The sequence below is a fragment of the Morone saxatilis genome, unplaced genomic scaffold, assembly GCF_004916995.1.
Source record: "Morone saxatilis isolate NCDOM2014 unplaced genomic scaffold, NCSU_SB_2.0 Contig12, whole genome shotgun sequence".
In the NCBI taxonomy this organism is placed as follows: Eukaryota; Metazoa; Chordata; class Actinopteri; family Moronidae; genus Morone; species Morone saxatilis.
In genome coordinates, this window is record NW_023339674.1 from 5,495,397 (window position 1) to 5,512,279 (window position 16,883).

The window sequence follows — 16,883 nt, forward strand, 5'->3', positions numbered from 1 at the left end:
TGTGTGTAGTTTATATATATATATATATATATATATATATATATATATATAATTTTAGTAACTGGTGTGTGTGCGTGTGTTGTGAAATGGAGTGACCTGATCTTCTTAATTGTGTGTCTGGTGACCCTGATCCACCTAATCAAGGCCACAAGGGGAGGTGCTTGTATGCGAATGTGTGTGTGCATTCAGTAGTACTAGTCTTACTCTGTTATATAGTAAGAGATAAACTGATTGCACTCAACCACTTCAAGATGTTGATGATACAAACCAAAAACTGGAGTCATTAAATTAATTTAAAAAGGTGCAACAAGGTGTCCTGATATGAGGAGGAAGCAAAAAAAACTGCTAAATATGAAGTGTATTATTATGGTTAACTGCAACATACTGTAATATACCATTTACTCACGTTGTCCTGAGGTATAATTTTCACTAAAACAGCCAGCTAATCAGAAAAATGTCTTTTCTGTGGCCTTATTGCTTTAATGTTTTGTGTCAGTAAATAGTAATTCCACAAAACAATTGCTCTTTTTTACTAAAAAGATAATAATTATTATTTGATTCCCAATTTCTGCATCTCTGGGAGTGAAATAAAAAGATCAATTACCGCTCTCACTGTAGGGTGGAGCCAGGAGGTGATTAGCTTAGCTTAGCATAAAGAACAGGGGGAAGCAGCAGGCCTGACTCTGCCTCCAGCAACCTCTGAAAGCTCCCTAAATTAACACATTATATTCTTATTTGTTTAATCTGCACCCAAACAGGGATGTAAAACTGACAATTTGTGGTTTTAGAGGGAGCCAAGCTAGCTGTTTTCTCAATGCTAAACAAGCTAATCACCTCCTCGGCTCCAACTCTGTACTTAATGCGAAGACATGAAAGTGGTTTCGATCTTCTCATCTAACTTTGGCAAAGTGGCAAAACATCTAATATCTTATCTCCTTCTCGTGGGAAAAATGTGTGAAAGATTCCAGTCGCTGATAAATGCTGGATCAAAATCATTATAATCAGCTTGCCAAGTTATGTAGAGAAATCTTCCCATGATCATTAAAAATGCATTTTACCAGAGGGGAAATACCAATTATCGGTCTGTAGCCAGAAGCCAAACAAATAACTATTCCTGTGTCTGACATACAAGCCAGCAGCATGGCATCATAGCACTAAAAAAGAATTACAGTCGAGAGAAATTAATTAATTCCAAGTGTCAAACAGAGATAAACAGACAGCTGCTGTCATGTGTTAAAATAAATTGCTTTATCAGCAATGGCTTTGGTTAAATCTGGGTGTTGCCCAAACTATAGTATTTGGCTTGATTAATGAGAGGCTTGATGGGAGCTTAATTTAAGTTTCAGTTAGTTCTGCTTAAGTTAATTCACAGAGAATAATATTCCCTCTCCCAATATTTTCGTACCTAACTCTGTGAATTAAAGGTTTATTTTGACCCAACCAGAGTTGGTGATCGTTGGCACAGTGTAAAGACGAACCAAGATTTTGGTGACTTTTATTAAGTTTCTGTTGAGTTTGAATGAAGTGTTACAATGTTACCGGGTACAATTACTGTTTTTGTCAACAAAGTCTGGTGGCTTTGATGAATACAGCGATGTAACTTCTGTTTGTGGTTAATCAAAAAGGATCTTACTCTTTCACAAAGAAATCTCAGTAAGATCTTTTTCATAATGTTGTCAGACTTTTATAGTAACCATCAGAGGCATCTGTGGCAAAAACAAGCACTTTTCGTGGACGTACATTGACATAAAGGATTACATTGCAGCCTGTTACGCGGCTGCCAGCTGCAGTGCTCACAATTCAGTGAACCTTTTATCACCACTTAAATAACTGCAAGATCAAAGTTATAATTTATTGATTTATAAACATTCTAAGTTGCAAACATTATTTTGATGAGTTGTGTTGACATAAATAATGTGGAAGAAGATAAGAACAAGTAAATTTTTATTAGTATCAACTTAAAAACCTGTGTTTGTGCTACCAAATCTCAAGTAAGTGGTAATTATACATACCTTTGATTGTACTAACTTAATGTGGTACATTTATTGAACATTTCATTAGAAGTTGTCAATACTCAAAAAGATTGATACAAACTGCTTCGGTAATTTTTTTTGTTGAGGAAAAATATTTGTTTTCACAGTGTGCCTCAATACTGGACCAATTTTAAAATGGTGTCTCCATTAGTCACTTAGACAAAACCACTGGAAAATAGTGTCTAGGTTGAAAAATACCAAAGTAAACCTTCAGAGGTTACTGAGCACAGTTTTAGATTATGGATGGTTCTTTGCAACCACAGGCAGAAAGCACATCACCTCTGAAGTGTCCGTAACGCCACACTTCCTGTTACTGAGTGGTTTTGATTTAGCTCTTTGCTGCCTGGCTGGATGGCTTCCTGTCAGCTTGCGGTGCGGGCGCTGAATACCTTTTCACCTGCTTGGCACACGTGCCGAGGTTGCCTCTTACTTGTTGAGGCGGGCTCAGGTATGTTGGGGCTGCCACAAGGAATGCAGGGAAAAAAGGGAGACGGCGCAGGAGGGCATGACAGAGAGAAGAAAGTAATAGCCAGATGCTTTTGATGGGAAAAGGAAATAAACCGCTAAGCAATGTTGTCTTGATGTGGTATCCATGGCGACAAGTGTAAGCTGTTATACGTCTGCAGGCAAAACCAAAAACAAGTTTCGAATTAAATGGATTCACTAATGATTAAGTGCAAAATACCCTGCGGCAGAACAAGGTTCTGCAGTTTTTCTAATGCAGCACTTAGCTCCAGGAGGGCTGTGGGAAACTATGATCTCTATTGGCAAGATATCCAGCGTTAAATTAATTAATCACCATAAATATTACATCAGACATTCCCACACAATCAATACTAAAGAATTTACATCTTCAGGATTCATGCGAGTCTTAACGAGGTGAATAAACTATTCCCCATATAATGCACAGGGTAATGTGAGTTTAAAAAGAGTTTTGTCTTGAAAACATCCTTGAGTTGAGTTTACAGAAACCAGATTGAGGCCATGAGGTTGACGGGAGCTGCTGGTAAAATACAAGAGGAGAAAGTGGGCGAGCAGTGGCCAAAATAGAAGCCTGATTGAACTAAGGAGCACTCAGGGTTGATTGTGATGATGGTTATGATGATGTGAAGCTGAATTTTACTTGACAGAAGCAAAGATGTCCAGGTGACCTTTCCTAAATGCTTAAAGCAAGTTAGGTTAGTTATTTATGTCCCCTTTTTCACATTTTTACTGCCAGGAGTGTCAAATTCAGAGACAGTGTCTCTTCTGTAGCTGCACACTCTCAAGTTTCATTATTGTTTACAGAGCTGCAGGAAATCTCTTTATGCTGATCAGGAAGCAATAAACCTCCATTGCAGATGTGTAGCCACTGAGCTCTTCATATTCAGGGCGAGATATTGTATTTACTCCATCTTTATTTGCCAACAACTTCGGATTATGTTGGTGTGCCTTTTTCCTCTACTGCCCTTCCATTTCCTTCACAACTTGTCATTTGAAACTGTATAAGTAAAATGAAAATCAAACCAGACCCACACTATCGCACTTCTTGTTGATAGCCCAGAGGGAGTTTATCTTATCACTGCTGGGCAGAAATGAATGCTCTGCATATTTATAATTCTGTGTGTGTGTGTGTGTGTGTGTGTGTGATGACCATTTTCCATTTTAGACCTTGAAAGGGAGAACAGTTACTTCTCTGGTCCTCATATCTTTAAAAGGCCTCTTTTGAAGTTAAAATGTGATTTAAGGTTTGAAGTCAGGATTAGATTTAGGGCAGGGTTAAAGCCATAATATGTAACATCTGCATTCAAATGTATAAAAGTCTTTACCTATGTTATATATGAGTACTTACACTATCACAAATGTTACCAGAAAAAATTCAATGGTGTCATATCCCCTTTGTGCATGTGTCAGAGTTGTGGTTGTCTCTAAAAAGCTGCCATAAAGAATATCATATTTTTATGATATAAACTATATATTTAACCAGATGAGGGCTGTTCTTGAGGTCTGGATCTCTTAGTTATCAGAGAAACAAGCTGAGCTTACGTTAGCAGCAACTCCGGGACGTCCTTTGTCTGCCGAACAGCGTCAGAGAATCACTGGTTTTTAAGGAGAAACTGCTTTATTCTGTGTTTTTACCGGTTTTAATCAGTGTGTCCGTGGAGGAGACCTATGCTCAGCTCCAGTTAAAAACCTGAACAATGAATTAACTTACTGAAGGAATCCAAACCGGCAGAAGCTGACTGCGGCAATGGTGGTAAAGACAACAACTCCCCTGATCCCATGCTATTTCCCAACGCCATCAAACATCGTTTTTGTTAATATTTTGATGTGAGAGATCCCCTAGTGGCAGAAATAACATACTGTGTGTTTAAGCAAAAAAAAAAACTGTCAAGGAGACACAGCACATGTCAACCTGCAACAGGCAACCAATGAGTGACAAAAACTCCTGTAAATCCAATTTATAATCCAGTCCACTTTTTTATCATAGTTGGTCACAGATTTTGTCTCTCACCTTCTCCCCCCTCTCTTGCAATGCTTTTTCCTCATCTGAATGGGGCCTTAGGCACTCGGGAAAGTAATGTGTCAATGAGGGTCCCAGAAGTGCAGTACAAAATATGTGTGTGCGTGTGTGTGTGTACGTCCCTGAGGATATGGACTTAACTAAATATATGCTGAAGCTTGAGGGCAAAAACAGTGTGAGCAACCAGATCACCTATATAATCTGATTTTATTTAACCCCTCTCCTCCACCCTGTGCTCTCCTCTTCTCCTCTCCTTGTTTACACCCCTTTTCTCTGCAGCACTTAAAAGCTCTGTTTTGCTTCAAGGCTTTGCTTAAAAGCAGTTTCTACCATTTTGATCATCTGGCTCTCTCAATATGTGCAAATGGTTGCCCAAAGAGCTTTTCATTTCCCATCACGAAGCCCTTGAGCAAGGCACTTATTCCCATTTCCCCCACTTTTCAACAACAGTCTGCATGTCTGCACGTATTAGCATGTTTGCAAGCTTGCTTTTTTGTACATGTGTTAGTGTGTCACCGCTGTGCTTGGTTCTGTCTTTTCAAGTAAATTAAGTTTTTATAGCAGGATGCCAGCTGCTTCCATTACCCGGCAACCCAGGAATGCAGTAAAGCATGTGGTAAACGCCCTGCGTCGTCTAGGTTGGTAAGCAGACCAGGAACAAAATGCTTACATTAGCTGCCGCACATAAGCACCCAAATATGGTGTCTGCTGTCCCTAAATGTAACACTGAAGGTGTGGTTTTAAATCCCAGCAGAGGAATGTGGCTTTATCCTGCCAGACTATGAAACCCTCTAGACGTTTTTAGAAAGGTGACCTGATGGAAGAAATTGCTGTCACAAGACGTTGATTGATACCTGTGTGTCACACCTCTCCTCTCCTCTCTTCGTCCATTTTTGAGGAGAATGTGTCAGAGGGGTTGATTTTAAGTCAAGCTGAAATTTGAAATATAATCTATAATGATAGCTGTGCTACTGCTTGAGCCATTTTCTGACATATTTGTGGAAACAGCGTCCAGGCTTCAAGCCTCTGGGTAGGCGTTTTTTTTTGCACAGCAGCAGGTTGACATTTTAGGGCTGCCATTACAAAAAGAAGCATTAAGGCTGAATTACCAACCAGGCAACTGCAGTAGGGCCCCACATTCGCTGTTTGTCAGTTGAATTGAATTAATTATTAGTTGATGAGATAACCTGACTGCGCCGGATGGTTTTGGTACTCAGAACTGTCTGGGAAGTTATCATTGGAAACTAGAAAAGTGCAGACACATTCGAAAAATACTCTGCAGGTGATTTCATTAATTTGTCTATTACCATCTATCACTTCAACCAATCAGATCAACGAACCAAATAACGTAATCAAAATCTTACTGAAGTGAGTTGGGAGAACAGCGTAAACCTTCATTGTCATTCTTTGCTCTTCTTTCAGTAAAGAAATACTCTCCAGTCCTGATATAAATGATGCTACCAGTATCTAAACTCTTTAGCAGCCGCCTTTTTTCACATCTCACACACACCTAGCGTAAAATTACGCCCGTAGCTCGTGCCGTACTTCATAAGACACTGATTGGTCCAAAACACACTGGTTTGGACACAAGCTCATAGCATATGCCTTGCAAGTTTATTAAAATGTGTATCATGCAAAATTTATACAACACAATCACAACAAATATGTATGTTGATTTAGAGAATGATCCTAGTTTTTAGTTTTATTGTAGGTTTTTAATTTTGTTTTTTTTGTTTTTTGTTTCTTATCTACCTCTTTGAGTCCTTATGTTATTTGTTTGTGTGATTTTTTTGTGTAATTTGTCTGCTGTAATGCCACAATTCTTTTTATTCAAAATACTACACCTTTGTCTTGCAAAGCTAATTATTAAGTTATTACATCCAAAATGGGCCCAAACTTTAAACTTTAAACTACAGTATAAGGTGCCAAAAAAATCCATTCAGAATCATCAAAGAAACAAATTGCGATTCTTGAATCGATTGTAAGTGCTGTCTAATTTCACGCCAGAAAACTAATAAAAATGTACAGGGTGCTATCATAATTAATTACAATTTTGACCAATAAGTCAAAACGCAAAGGATTTTTATACTCATTTCATGGTTCTTTCTAAAAATGAATTTTGGTTTCAGTTTGACTTAAAGGTTGGGGTGGGTGCACAATTGTATGAAAAAGCAACAAAGAATCTACAAAGCCTGTTTCATTTTCTAGCAATAGCATGCATTAAAAACTACTCAGAATGGTTGACATGCAACAGTGACTGATAATTAGAAAGAAGCTGATGCAGACGCTCTCTTGGAAACTGGTTTGACAGGGGTGTGGGAGTTGTGCTGAAAATTCACACTTCAGTGTGAGGACACACATTTTTCCAACTTATTATTTATATTCAGCACACAGCTCAGTGAAAGAAAAAGAAAAAAACAGGTGGATTAGCAGAAAGTGATTCTGATTTGATTCGGTTGTTCAGAGAGCTAAAGCGTCTCATTCTCAGACTGACTGGACTCTGCACTTGACACTGAGTAGCCACTGTAACTAATGAGAATATTAAATGAGCATCCTGGGTTGATCTGTGGGAGTGTGTGTGTGTTGTGGTGTGTGATGCGTTCAACCTCCAGCTCCAGAGTTGTATTCCACTTCTCTCTTTACCTTGCTTCCTCTTATTTTGTAATAAAAAAAAAAAGTCTTAAGCATCCTAAAAAGGGATGTGAGAAAGAAGGCAAGCGGTGGTACATTAGCGCGTTATTCCTTACAGTAGCTGCCAGTCTCTCTCTCTCTCTCTCTCTCTCTCTTCTCTCTCTCTCTCTCTTCTCTCTCACACACACACACACACACACACCACACACACACACACACACCACACACACACACACACAAACACACACACACACCACACACACACACACACCAACAGGGCCAATGAAAGATCATGGCAGCATGATGAAGGCGTCCCTCTTCTGCTCCCACTTACCCTCATGACAAATCTGCCTCCCAACCCACGCACGTGCACACACACACACCGCACCCACCACATACACACACCACACACACACACACACACACACTACACACACACACACACACACACCAACCTAGGACCTGTTCAGAAGAAAGAGAAGCAGTGATGCACACAGCCTGTGGTACTTCTACTCACCCTTAACCTTCCCCAGACGTTGGCACACACACACACACACACACACACACACACACAACACACACACATCCAGCTGTAAGGAGACTGATGCTGCAAGACTGCTTCTAGGCTGTCTGGCAGATAAATCGTGTGCTGTGTGTTTGACTGTGCTGTGCTGTGGTGTGTGGTGTGTGTGTGTGGGTGAAAGAGACGAGAGAACAAGTGTGCAAAATATCTTTATTTTTACTCTCCCCTGGGGAGTATCCCCATAAAGAATAGAAAGAGCCAGTTTAGGTTGGGCGTTCGTGATCAGGGTTTAGTTAATTGGCTGGAGGAAGAAGAGTCGGTAAAAAAACAATTTTATTATTCTCAACATTTCATCCTGCAGAGTTCTGTGTTTCACTTTTTGTCCTTTAAACTATTTTTGGGGCATTTTTTCCATTATTTTGATAGTCGTAAGGAGAGAGGTTGCACTGATGAATGTAACTAGTATTTTTACTCAAAACCCAACAAAATTGTATAAAAGGTATTAAAATAAAATCCACCTTTGATAACATTGAAACGCTTCTAACGTGTTATGCATCACTAATATAGTCCAATAATAAGCAATAAATATAACACTTAATGGAGTGATTACCTTTACTTTTAAATGTTTCTTTCAATACTGTTATAATACGTATTCAGTGCTTGTAATCAAGAATTACTTATAATGCTGGTGAAAAAAAAGTTTAAAAAACAGGCTTTAATTTGCAGAATAAAAATTAAGTTCTAATGCATCAAATTATAAATATGCTACAACAAATTTAAAACTTGGTTGTCAGTGAACTCTCAGTGTACCCACATACGTGTCCATAAGAAAATGTACAGACAGTACATACAGTGTAAGTGGAATAGAGAAAGAGAAGAACAGATCAAAAAAAAAAAAAACCTTGTGCATTATATTATTAAAAAATCAAGTATACTGGTATACTGTACAGAGTGCTTTCTGGCTGGGTAACTAGCATATAAAAGGATCTCCGAAGAGCCGCAATAAATGATTCATGAAGTGGTGTGAGAGCGGCCACTCAAATCGTTTATTGAAGCCAAAAGTACAAGCGAACCACACTGAAAAAAACACTCCAGTGTGGGCCATGTTGAACGAGTATTGGCCCAGAACTATTACCATAGTTAACATAACTTCATAATTAATAACGTTTTCTTTGGGAAAGTGCCTAAATTATGGAATGTTAAGCAGTACGTTGCTAAAAGGTGAACCTGGTAAGTAGTAGTAAGTAGTTCATACTGTTATTATCATACAAAAAACTCTTTTGTATAAATTTATGCTTTCAGATCAGTTGCAGAAATTTACACGGTCCTTACAGCAGTTTGGTTTAACTAGTCAACAACTGGTAGACTTAAAACAAAAAAGGTTTGTATTTGTTTAAAGGGGGTCACAAGAAGAAAAGGTTGGGAGCTACTGTCTCCATGAGACTTATATCTTTTTCTAAACTATTAACATTGTTTGTTAAATACATTAATAAGGCTAAACAAAGCTGTAAATAAAGTCAGGCAAAACTTTGGACATTGTTCCTAAATATGGAAGAATTAAAGTTAGAACGTCTCCCCATGAAAATAAGCAAACAGTAAAGTGTCAAAGGTTGTATGAATATATAATCACCAGTATGCAAAGGTGGCTGCTTCTATATGATGTTTTTCATTGTCATCTAGCTGCATCTTATAGGCACAGCTTGAGCTAAAGACTTAATGTCGAGAATGGGCTTGAGGTTGGCAGGTATAATGTTCACCATCTTAGCTTTTAATTTGGCATTACCATCTATTTAGTACCAAACACAGAACACAGCTGAGGCTGTATGACATGAGAATTCATTTATTTTGAAGGGATTTTCCTGATCATGTGGGGTTAGACTGAAAAGTCATGTCACCAATACAGCCACTAATTGAAAGCCTTATTGTCATTGTACACCAGTACAATGAGATTTGGATTTTTATTTATTTTAATTGAATTGAATTGAATGAAAGAACATTTCATCAAAACACAAATGGGCAAACCTCACGGTGGCGCTAGAGGGAAGATCAGTTTAACCAAAGTCAGTAGGATTCATCCTTAGAAGACCATGAATGTCTGTACAACATTCAGTGGCAATCTATCCATATAGTTGTACGAAATATTTCAGTCTGAACGCAGAGTGTTTGTTGCACTAATGTTGTTAATAAAACCAGACACCTGCCTTTACAATTACTTTAACTTCCATTTATTTAAGCCTGCTGTTGAGGCTTGTTTGGTTTGGTGGTAAATTAACTAACATATTCAACGATTCAAATTATGTAAATTAATTGAATAAAACAATTAGATGAATTAACTCTGTGTCTTTCCCACTTTTTCAGGTGAACATCTGAGGATGTGTCCTCAGGGTCCAACCTGTTGTACCAGCACCATGGAGGACAACCTGGCCGGTCTGAGCGCCCAAGAGACAGAGGGACTGATCAGAGAGGCCGGCAGGTCGCTGCAGGCTGCCTTCAACGCTCTCCACAGGAGCTTTGACAGTAAGTAGTGGGTGGGTGTGTGTGTGTGTGCTGTGTGGTGTGTTGTGTGTGTTTGAAGATAGACATTCATTACTGCTGAGCTCAATATCAAAGCTTCAGCAGTGGGCCCAGGAGGAGTAAGTGACATTTGTATGTTGTGTGTTTGTGAAATTGTGTTTGGTACAAGCTTCCGACTGTGCTCAGCGCTCAATGCTGCGCTTTAATAGTGACAGTGTGTGTTGTGTGTGTGTGTGTGTGTGTGTGTGTATGTGAGGCAGGATGTGTTTGTGTCCTGTGCGTCAAGGGGACCCCTGACTGGGTGTTATAATGAGAGCAGAGTCAGCCAGACACAATGAAACGTGATAAGCCGATCCCCTGATCTCAAAGGGGCACACACACACACACACACACACACACTAACAGAGGGGTGTCCCCCGGGGCAGTGGCTGGTTCAGCTAATGAGCAGTTGACCCACTGAGGAGCCGAGTCTGCAGATCACTGCACATCAGAGAAAGAGAGGGATGGAGGGAGGAAGAAAAGAAAGAAAGACTGAGAAGTGCCACCGCTAACAATAGGGAGACGGACAAATGCAGCAAGTGAGAAATGCGTCATTAGTACTGAGTAGAAACAGTGAGTGAAAATAATAAACAAGAATAAGAAGAGAAGAATGCAGAGAAACAGAGAACAGGAGGAAGACTAGTAAGAGGAGGAGGAGGAGGAGGAGGAGGACAGTATTATTAGTCTCAAGGCAGCAGGCCACCTCAGTAGCAGTAATGTGGCCGCCCATCTGGTTGTGGTTAGAACAGGCTGGCACTGGTACACAGCCTTTGAAGCATGAGTGAAAAGCCCAGACCAGTATACTGCAGAGACAGCGAACTGACTCCCTTATTATTTCTGTTTGACCTCTCTGTCACTTTGTATCCATCTGTCTGCGAAGGACATTTCAAAGAAACCTTTAAAAATGTAAAATAAATGTAAATTATATGTGCTAATCAGCGTCAGAGTGTAAAGAGACTAAATGAGTGTGCTGACTGTGAAAAATATACTTTACTATCAGGAGTCTTACAAGAAGTAATAGTAACGATAAATTAATTGTTATTCGTTATAATCTTGACAACAGATTAATGCACATTAGTATTCTGATGCCATACGACACACATCCAAAGCCATTATCCACTGATATGATTGGCCTGAGGAGCTAATTCCTTATTCATTAAACCCTATTTCAATATCTATTTATTGGACATTTTTCCTATAAAATAAATGCGCTAATCAATATTTATAAATAAACAATTGTTCAGATGAATATTTAATGTGGAAGGGGTCGGTCATAGTGAGAAATCCACAGAGAATCATCACCTGGCTTTACTGTTCTCTCAGCTCTAAAGAGCGTTTTATTGTCGTTCAGCTCTTTGTTTTGGTTTTACGGAATCGACTTGTTTTGGTTCAGTCTTTCAGCTCTCATTAGTACATTTACAGAGGCAACAAGCAGGTACTTTTACAGTGAAAAAGCTCAGATAAACGTTCTGTACACAACCTGTCCAGCACCAAAATGGACACTTGGACACTGATTTTGGCAACTCCCACCCATCTATTATCCAATAGATTTGAAATCCTGTTCAGATCTATTGGATTATCCAATGACAATCAGGTACACCTGGTCTAGGTTGACTAGACGTCGTTTGCCTCATGGCTTGGTCTACTTTGACTCTGACACAGTAGTGACGAAACGTCTGTTTGAACAATTAAAGGCTGTTAATTAATCAGTATGCTCCAGTCCTCCTTTATTCTCAGCACTTCAAAAAAGTTAGCGATTAGCTGGGGGACATAGTGGAGAATTGAGCATCTAATTCCTTCTCATTTTATTCCTCTGCTTTTCAACTATCGTCCTTTCTTTTCTTTCCACCTCTCAGCCTATTTCACCGAACTGCACGGTCGCTCTGAGCGCTCCCTCCAGGAGGCACTGTCTCCACTCGGCCCTCTGTACTCCCAGAACACTCGTCTCTATGGAGATCTCTACACCGACCTGCGACAGTATTACCGGGGCTCCGCTCTCAACCTTGATGAGACCCTGTCTGAGTTCTGGTCGCGCCTCCTGGAGCGCACCTTTAAGACCTCCTCTCCCACAGATGTGAGTAAAGACGCACCAGAAGCCACATATTGAAAGCCAGACTGGTGCACAGACTGATAAAAAGAGTCATCTTATGATTAAAAAAAAGGTTCTATAATAAAACTGCATCTCCTCAGCCCCTGTTTCTGTTCTGGCTCATAAAGAGAATGTGATAAACATTTGAACAATGTGATAAGATGATGGAATTTCCATTTTTAGATACATCACTTGCACTATTTTCATCTATTATTACATTTAAATACCTAACCAGAGCTGATCTGTGTGGAGGAGAAGTAAGTTTCACAACATCCTGGACTGGACTCTGGACCTTCTCCTCCGTTTACTGTCAGTCCTGTAATACGTGATAATAATGAGGGCAAAAATGGCCAAATAAACAATAACATCTCCTCTCCTTTGTTTCCCCCTGTGTCACCTCTGTCTGGCAGGTCAACCTTTCAGAGGACTACCTTGAATGCGTTGCTAAGCAACAAGAGACGCTGCGGCCATTTGGAGATGTCCCGCGGGACATGAAGGCGAAGGTGATCCGGGCTTTTGTCACAGCCAGGTCGTTTGTCCAGGGGTTGATTGTCAGCGGAGAGGTGGTCAGAAAGGTCTCACAGGTGAGTGTGTGTGTGTGTGTGTACGTGAGACAGAGTGAGGCAGACAGAGAGAGACAGGATGAGTTGGTGTGAGAGAAACTGAGTCAGTGTTTGTGAGAGAAGATTGTGTGTGTGTGTGCGTGTATGTGTACGTGTGCTAGGCTGACTCCCAGGAAAGCAGATATGATGGATGCGCGGTCGTCCCACCCTAACTGTCACAGAAAATGTCTCCACCCTAAAAATGAAAAACACAAAGATCATCAAAAATTAAGTGCCATCAGAACAAAGCTCTCATTTGGAGGGATGACAACACTGTTGTCAAATTATGGGTGTGATGATGTTTTTTCAGCTCTCCGTGCAGTCTTTTTCCCAACACTCAGATGTCTGAGTGTGTACTGTCATGAAAAGGCTATTGTTAATGTTTGCCGTAGCTTTTATGGTCACAACAACACCCTTCTTCCTTCATTCACTTGCACTATGCTAGATTTAGTGTGTAAGCTTCATTCCAAATCTGCAATTTAAAGGATCATACCAGTGATTTTTCGACCTATTTTCCACAGCTCACATATTCAGTACTTCCCGTCAGAGATAATCAATTAGCGAAACATTGTGCTGCATTTGAGAAATGTGCCTTTCAGTTCCAGGCATCCGTTGTTTTATATTCATCTCGAGTTGATGTAATAGTCAAAGCACATTCTTGAAACTCATTTGACTTTTTTAATGGATCACAGTGAACCTCGTGTCTGCATTAATTTTTGTCAAAGCTACATTATCTTTATGAGTGCAGACTTTTTAAATCAGTCAGCACTTAAACCACATTACCGCACAGCGATAATGTAACGTTGACACAAATTAATGCAGACTTGACGTTGACAGTGATGCATTATACAACTCAAGCAACTTTCAAGACTCTAATACACAGAAATATATTCGTGAAGGCCAGTAGGAAAATGCATCGAAACATCTAAAACTGTATAGCATACAACTGAAAATAGTTATCAAAATCATAGTTTAAAACATACTGGCGTGGTCTCTCTTAACACACTCACACTGGAGTTGCTTTTGAGTGTCCCTTCATCACATCTGTGCAGGGTAGTGGTGAAATAGCTCCTTTGTGGAACTGGACACCTTTTTATGTACATAATTAGAAGCTGACAGTGTAACATAAACCATGTACTGTATAAAGACAGACAAGGAGGGCCATAGTTGCTGTCTTGTTCAGGCTGTGTCCCTTAAAATGCTGCAATACCGCCCTCTACTGTTTATTGTTTTCCTTGAGCTATTTGTACTCTTGTGCATGGCCATCACGGAGTATTCCCTATTGGGGGAAAGAGCTAAACAGCCACTTTGAATTGAGACACGACTACATTTCCCAACAGGACCTAGTATTCATATATTCTCGTAATCATCATTCAGTAAGTGACTCTGGATATAAATGTCCATCTTTCACTGCTGGCCCTTGTGCTTCTGCTGGTTTGTGGTGCTAACAGTGCTGTTTCCCCAGGTTTCTATGAGTCCGGAGTGTACAAAGGCCCTGATGAAGCTGGTTTACTGCCCCCACTGTCGCGGCGTGGCCTCGGTCAAACCCTGCTCCAACTACTGTTCCAATGTCATGAAGGGCTGCCTGGCCAACCAGGCTGACCTGGACCCTGAGTGGCAGACCCTTATAGGTAAGATTCAGACTGTAATGTCAGACTTTGTAGAGTAAAGCTCGGGGTAATCCAGATGTTCGTGACTGGATCCCAGGAACACACATTGGACCTCATCCAAAAACCACACAACAGTCTGCCTTTCTACACAAGGAAAAACACTTCATCATCATAGCGGCTTATCTGAATTAATTTATTCGTAATTAACTAAAATAGAAACTATAGCCAAGACAAACTTAATGGAAAATTAATATTCTACTCACCATATCAGCTTATCACAGCTTGGACACTTATTGATTTTAGCAGAGGAACTTGGAGTTCCCAGTTGTTACTCCAACAGCTGAATATAGTTCCTGGTAACCTGTAAATGTAGTGATACAATTTACAGTTACGGTTTTGCACCCCTATAAAAAAATATTCTCTTGTCTTTTGCTCCTTCCTCCATTCAGACACGATGATCCAGGTTGCCTCTAGTTTCAGCACGGAGCCCAGCCTCGACGTGGTTCTCTCCTCCATCCCTGCTCGAATCTATGAGGCTGTTCACTTCCTACAGGAAAACATGGACACGTTCACAGCAAAAGTAAGACGTCTCACTTTTTCTCATCACTTACTAAAAGAGCATTTTTTCTCCAGTCAGACACCAGCTTGTGCTTGAAAAATCTAAATCATACAGAGATTTATTACCCTCAAGGAGTGCTTACCTTGAGGATACCTGAGATAGAGATTAGGCTAATATAATATTTATATTGATGTATATTTTACACATTTCCATATATATTAGCCCCTTCAGTACTTACAGGCAACATCAACGCTGTGTGCTTGAACATTTAGACCATGGATAGAGAAATTAATCTTGGGCCCAAACAGACACAAAAACTGTCCTATAGCAACATCTAGTGGATTTTCTAAGTTCTCACAAAAGTTGCAATACAAACGAACAAGTAATTTGTAGAGCTGTGTGATTTTAGCTGTTAAACTAAAGTTTTGTTGTACACGTCTGTGTATCTGTGCGTTTGTGTGCAGGTGTACCAGACCTGTGGAACTCCAGGTGAACCAGGAACAGGTAGTCCCACCCTTCATGAGCAGAGGAAGAAGAGCGGCTCCCTGACCGCATCAGAGTACAAACCCTCTCCAACTGCTGGACTCAGACTTGAGATGCAGGTGTGTGTGTATATATATATGTGTATATATATATGCACTGTATACTTGTTCACATATTATTATGTAGTATTATTTCATGGATGAATTCCTGGCCATGTTTGCACCTCTTATGTTTTTTTATGTGCAGACTACATTCAAGGTGGTTATTGTATATGTTGTATTTGAGTGCTATCCATGTATTATAGTGGTTAAGCTTTAAAATAAATCATGATTTACATTCATATTGGATTAGGGATGTGACTCACCTCTGAAATTGTCTCTGTCTTCAGGTGTCAGATCTGTCCAGTAAACTGAGGGAGATGCGGCAGTACTGGACCCAGCTCCCCATGGCACTTTGCAGCAAACTGGCAGCAGGAGGCGCCGGTCAGGATAAATGCTGGAATGGCATTACCAAAGCCAGGTGAGGAAGAAACCTACTCATTAACTTAAAAAGGCCCCTCACACCCAGGCTGTGTCTAGATATGGTTTGACCAGATTTCATTTAACCTCAACATTGAAATATTTCCTGGATTTTATACATTTCTGATTTAAATCACTTAACACATGAAAACTGGAATGTACTGAAATGTTAAATAAAACATTTCAAGCTCTGAAAAATCTGTTCAGCAAAAGTTCTATTCATGCAGCATAGAGATGTATCACAAAAAGGAAACTTGTGTTTCTTTAGCACTTAAAAGCTCAAAGAGACTTCTGAAGAGAGGAGAATAAAGCGAGGATAGGAGAGAGCAAGCATTTGATGAAGTTGCTACGATACAGGCCAGTTCTCATTCCGTTGAAGGCCGTTTGCCTTTGTGTCCTAACAAAAGGGGCAACAAGCTTTTTCTTCTCGGACAAACAGCAGCCTATGGAAATTTATTCTAAGATTTTCTGACCTGACATTTCTTTCCACATACAGAGATTCAAAAGCCTGTGGTGATTCAAATCCTGCAGCACAAGCATTCATGGCCACACGCTTACACAAACCTACGCATTTTTCAGCCCCCCCTTAAATGTTTAAACGGATTATAGAACAATTTGATGCCATGCTGATATGTATACATGTTGTCTCACCCCACTGCACACGCACATCTCGCATGCTTTAAAGTGGCTGGATTACAGCCAACTGATGAGATTTATGCTGAGCAGAACACTCAGAAAATATATGACAGTCAAAAGGCATGAAATATAGATATGTGTGT

The 16,883-nt window shown here is 40.0% G+C and overlaps 1 protein-coding gene across 1 annotated transcript in view; it reads left to right on the forward strand.

Moving 5' to 3' along the window:
• LOC118321827 (glypican-1-like) overlaps positions 1-16,883 on the forward strand; it is a 43,033-nt gene that overhangs the window by 22,573 nt on the left and 3,577 nt on the right. The window contains exons 3-9 of the mRNA XM_035653347.1: positions 10,049-10,207; positions 12,100-12,317; positions 12,743-12,916; positions 14,400-14,565; positions 14,994-15,124; positions 15,568-15,705; positions 15,975-16,105. Of these exons, the coding sequence (XP_035509240.1) occupies positions 10,049-10,207; positions 12,100-12,317; positions 12,743-12,916; positions 14,400-14,565; positions 14,994-15,124; positions 15,568-15,705; positions 15,975-16,105 (1,117 nt within the window). The remainder of the gene's footprint in view (positions 1-10,048; positions 10,208-12,099; positions 12,318-12,742; positions 12,917-14,399; positions 14,566-14,993; positions 15,125-15,567; positions 15,706-15,974; positions 16,106-16,883) is intronic.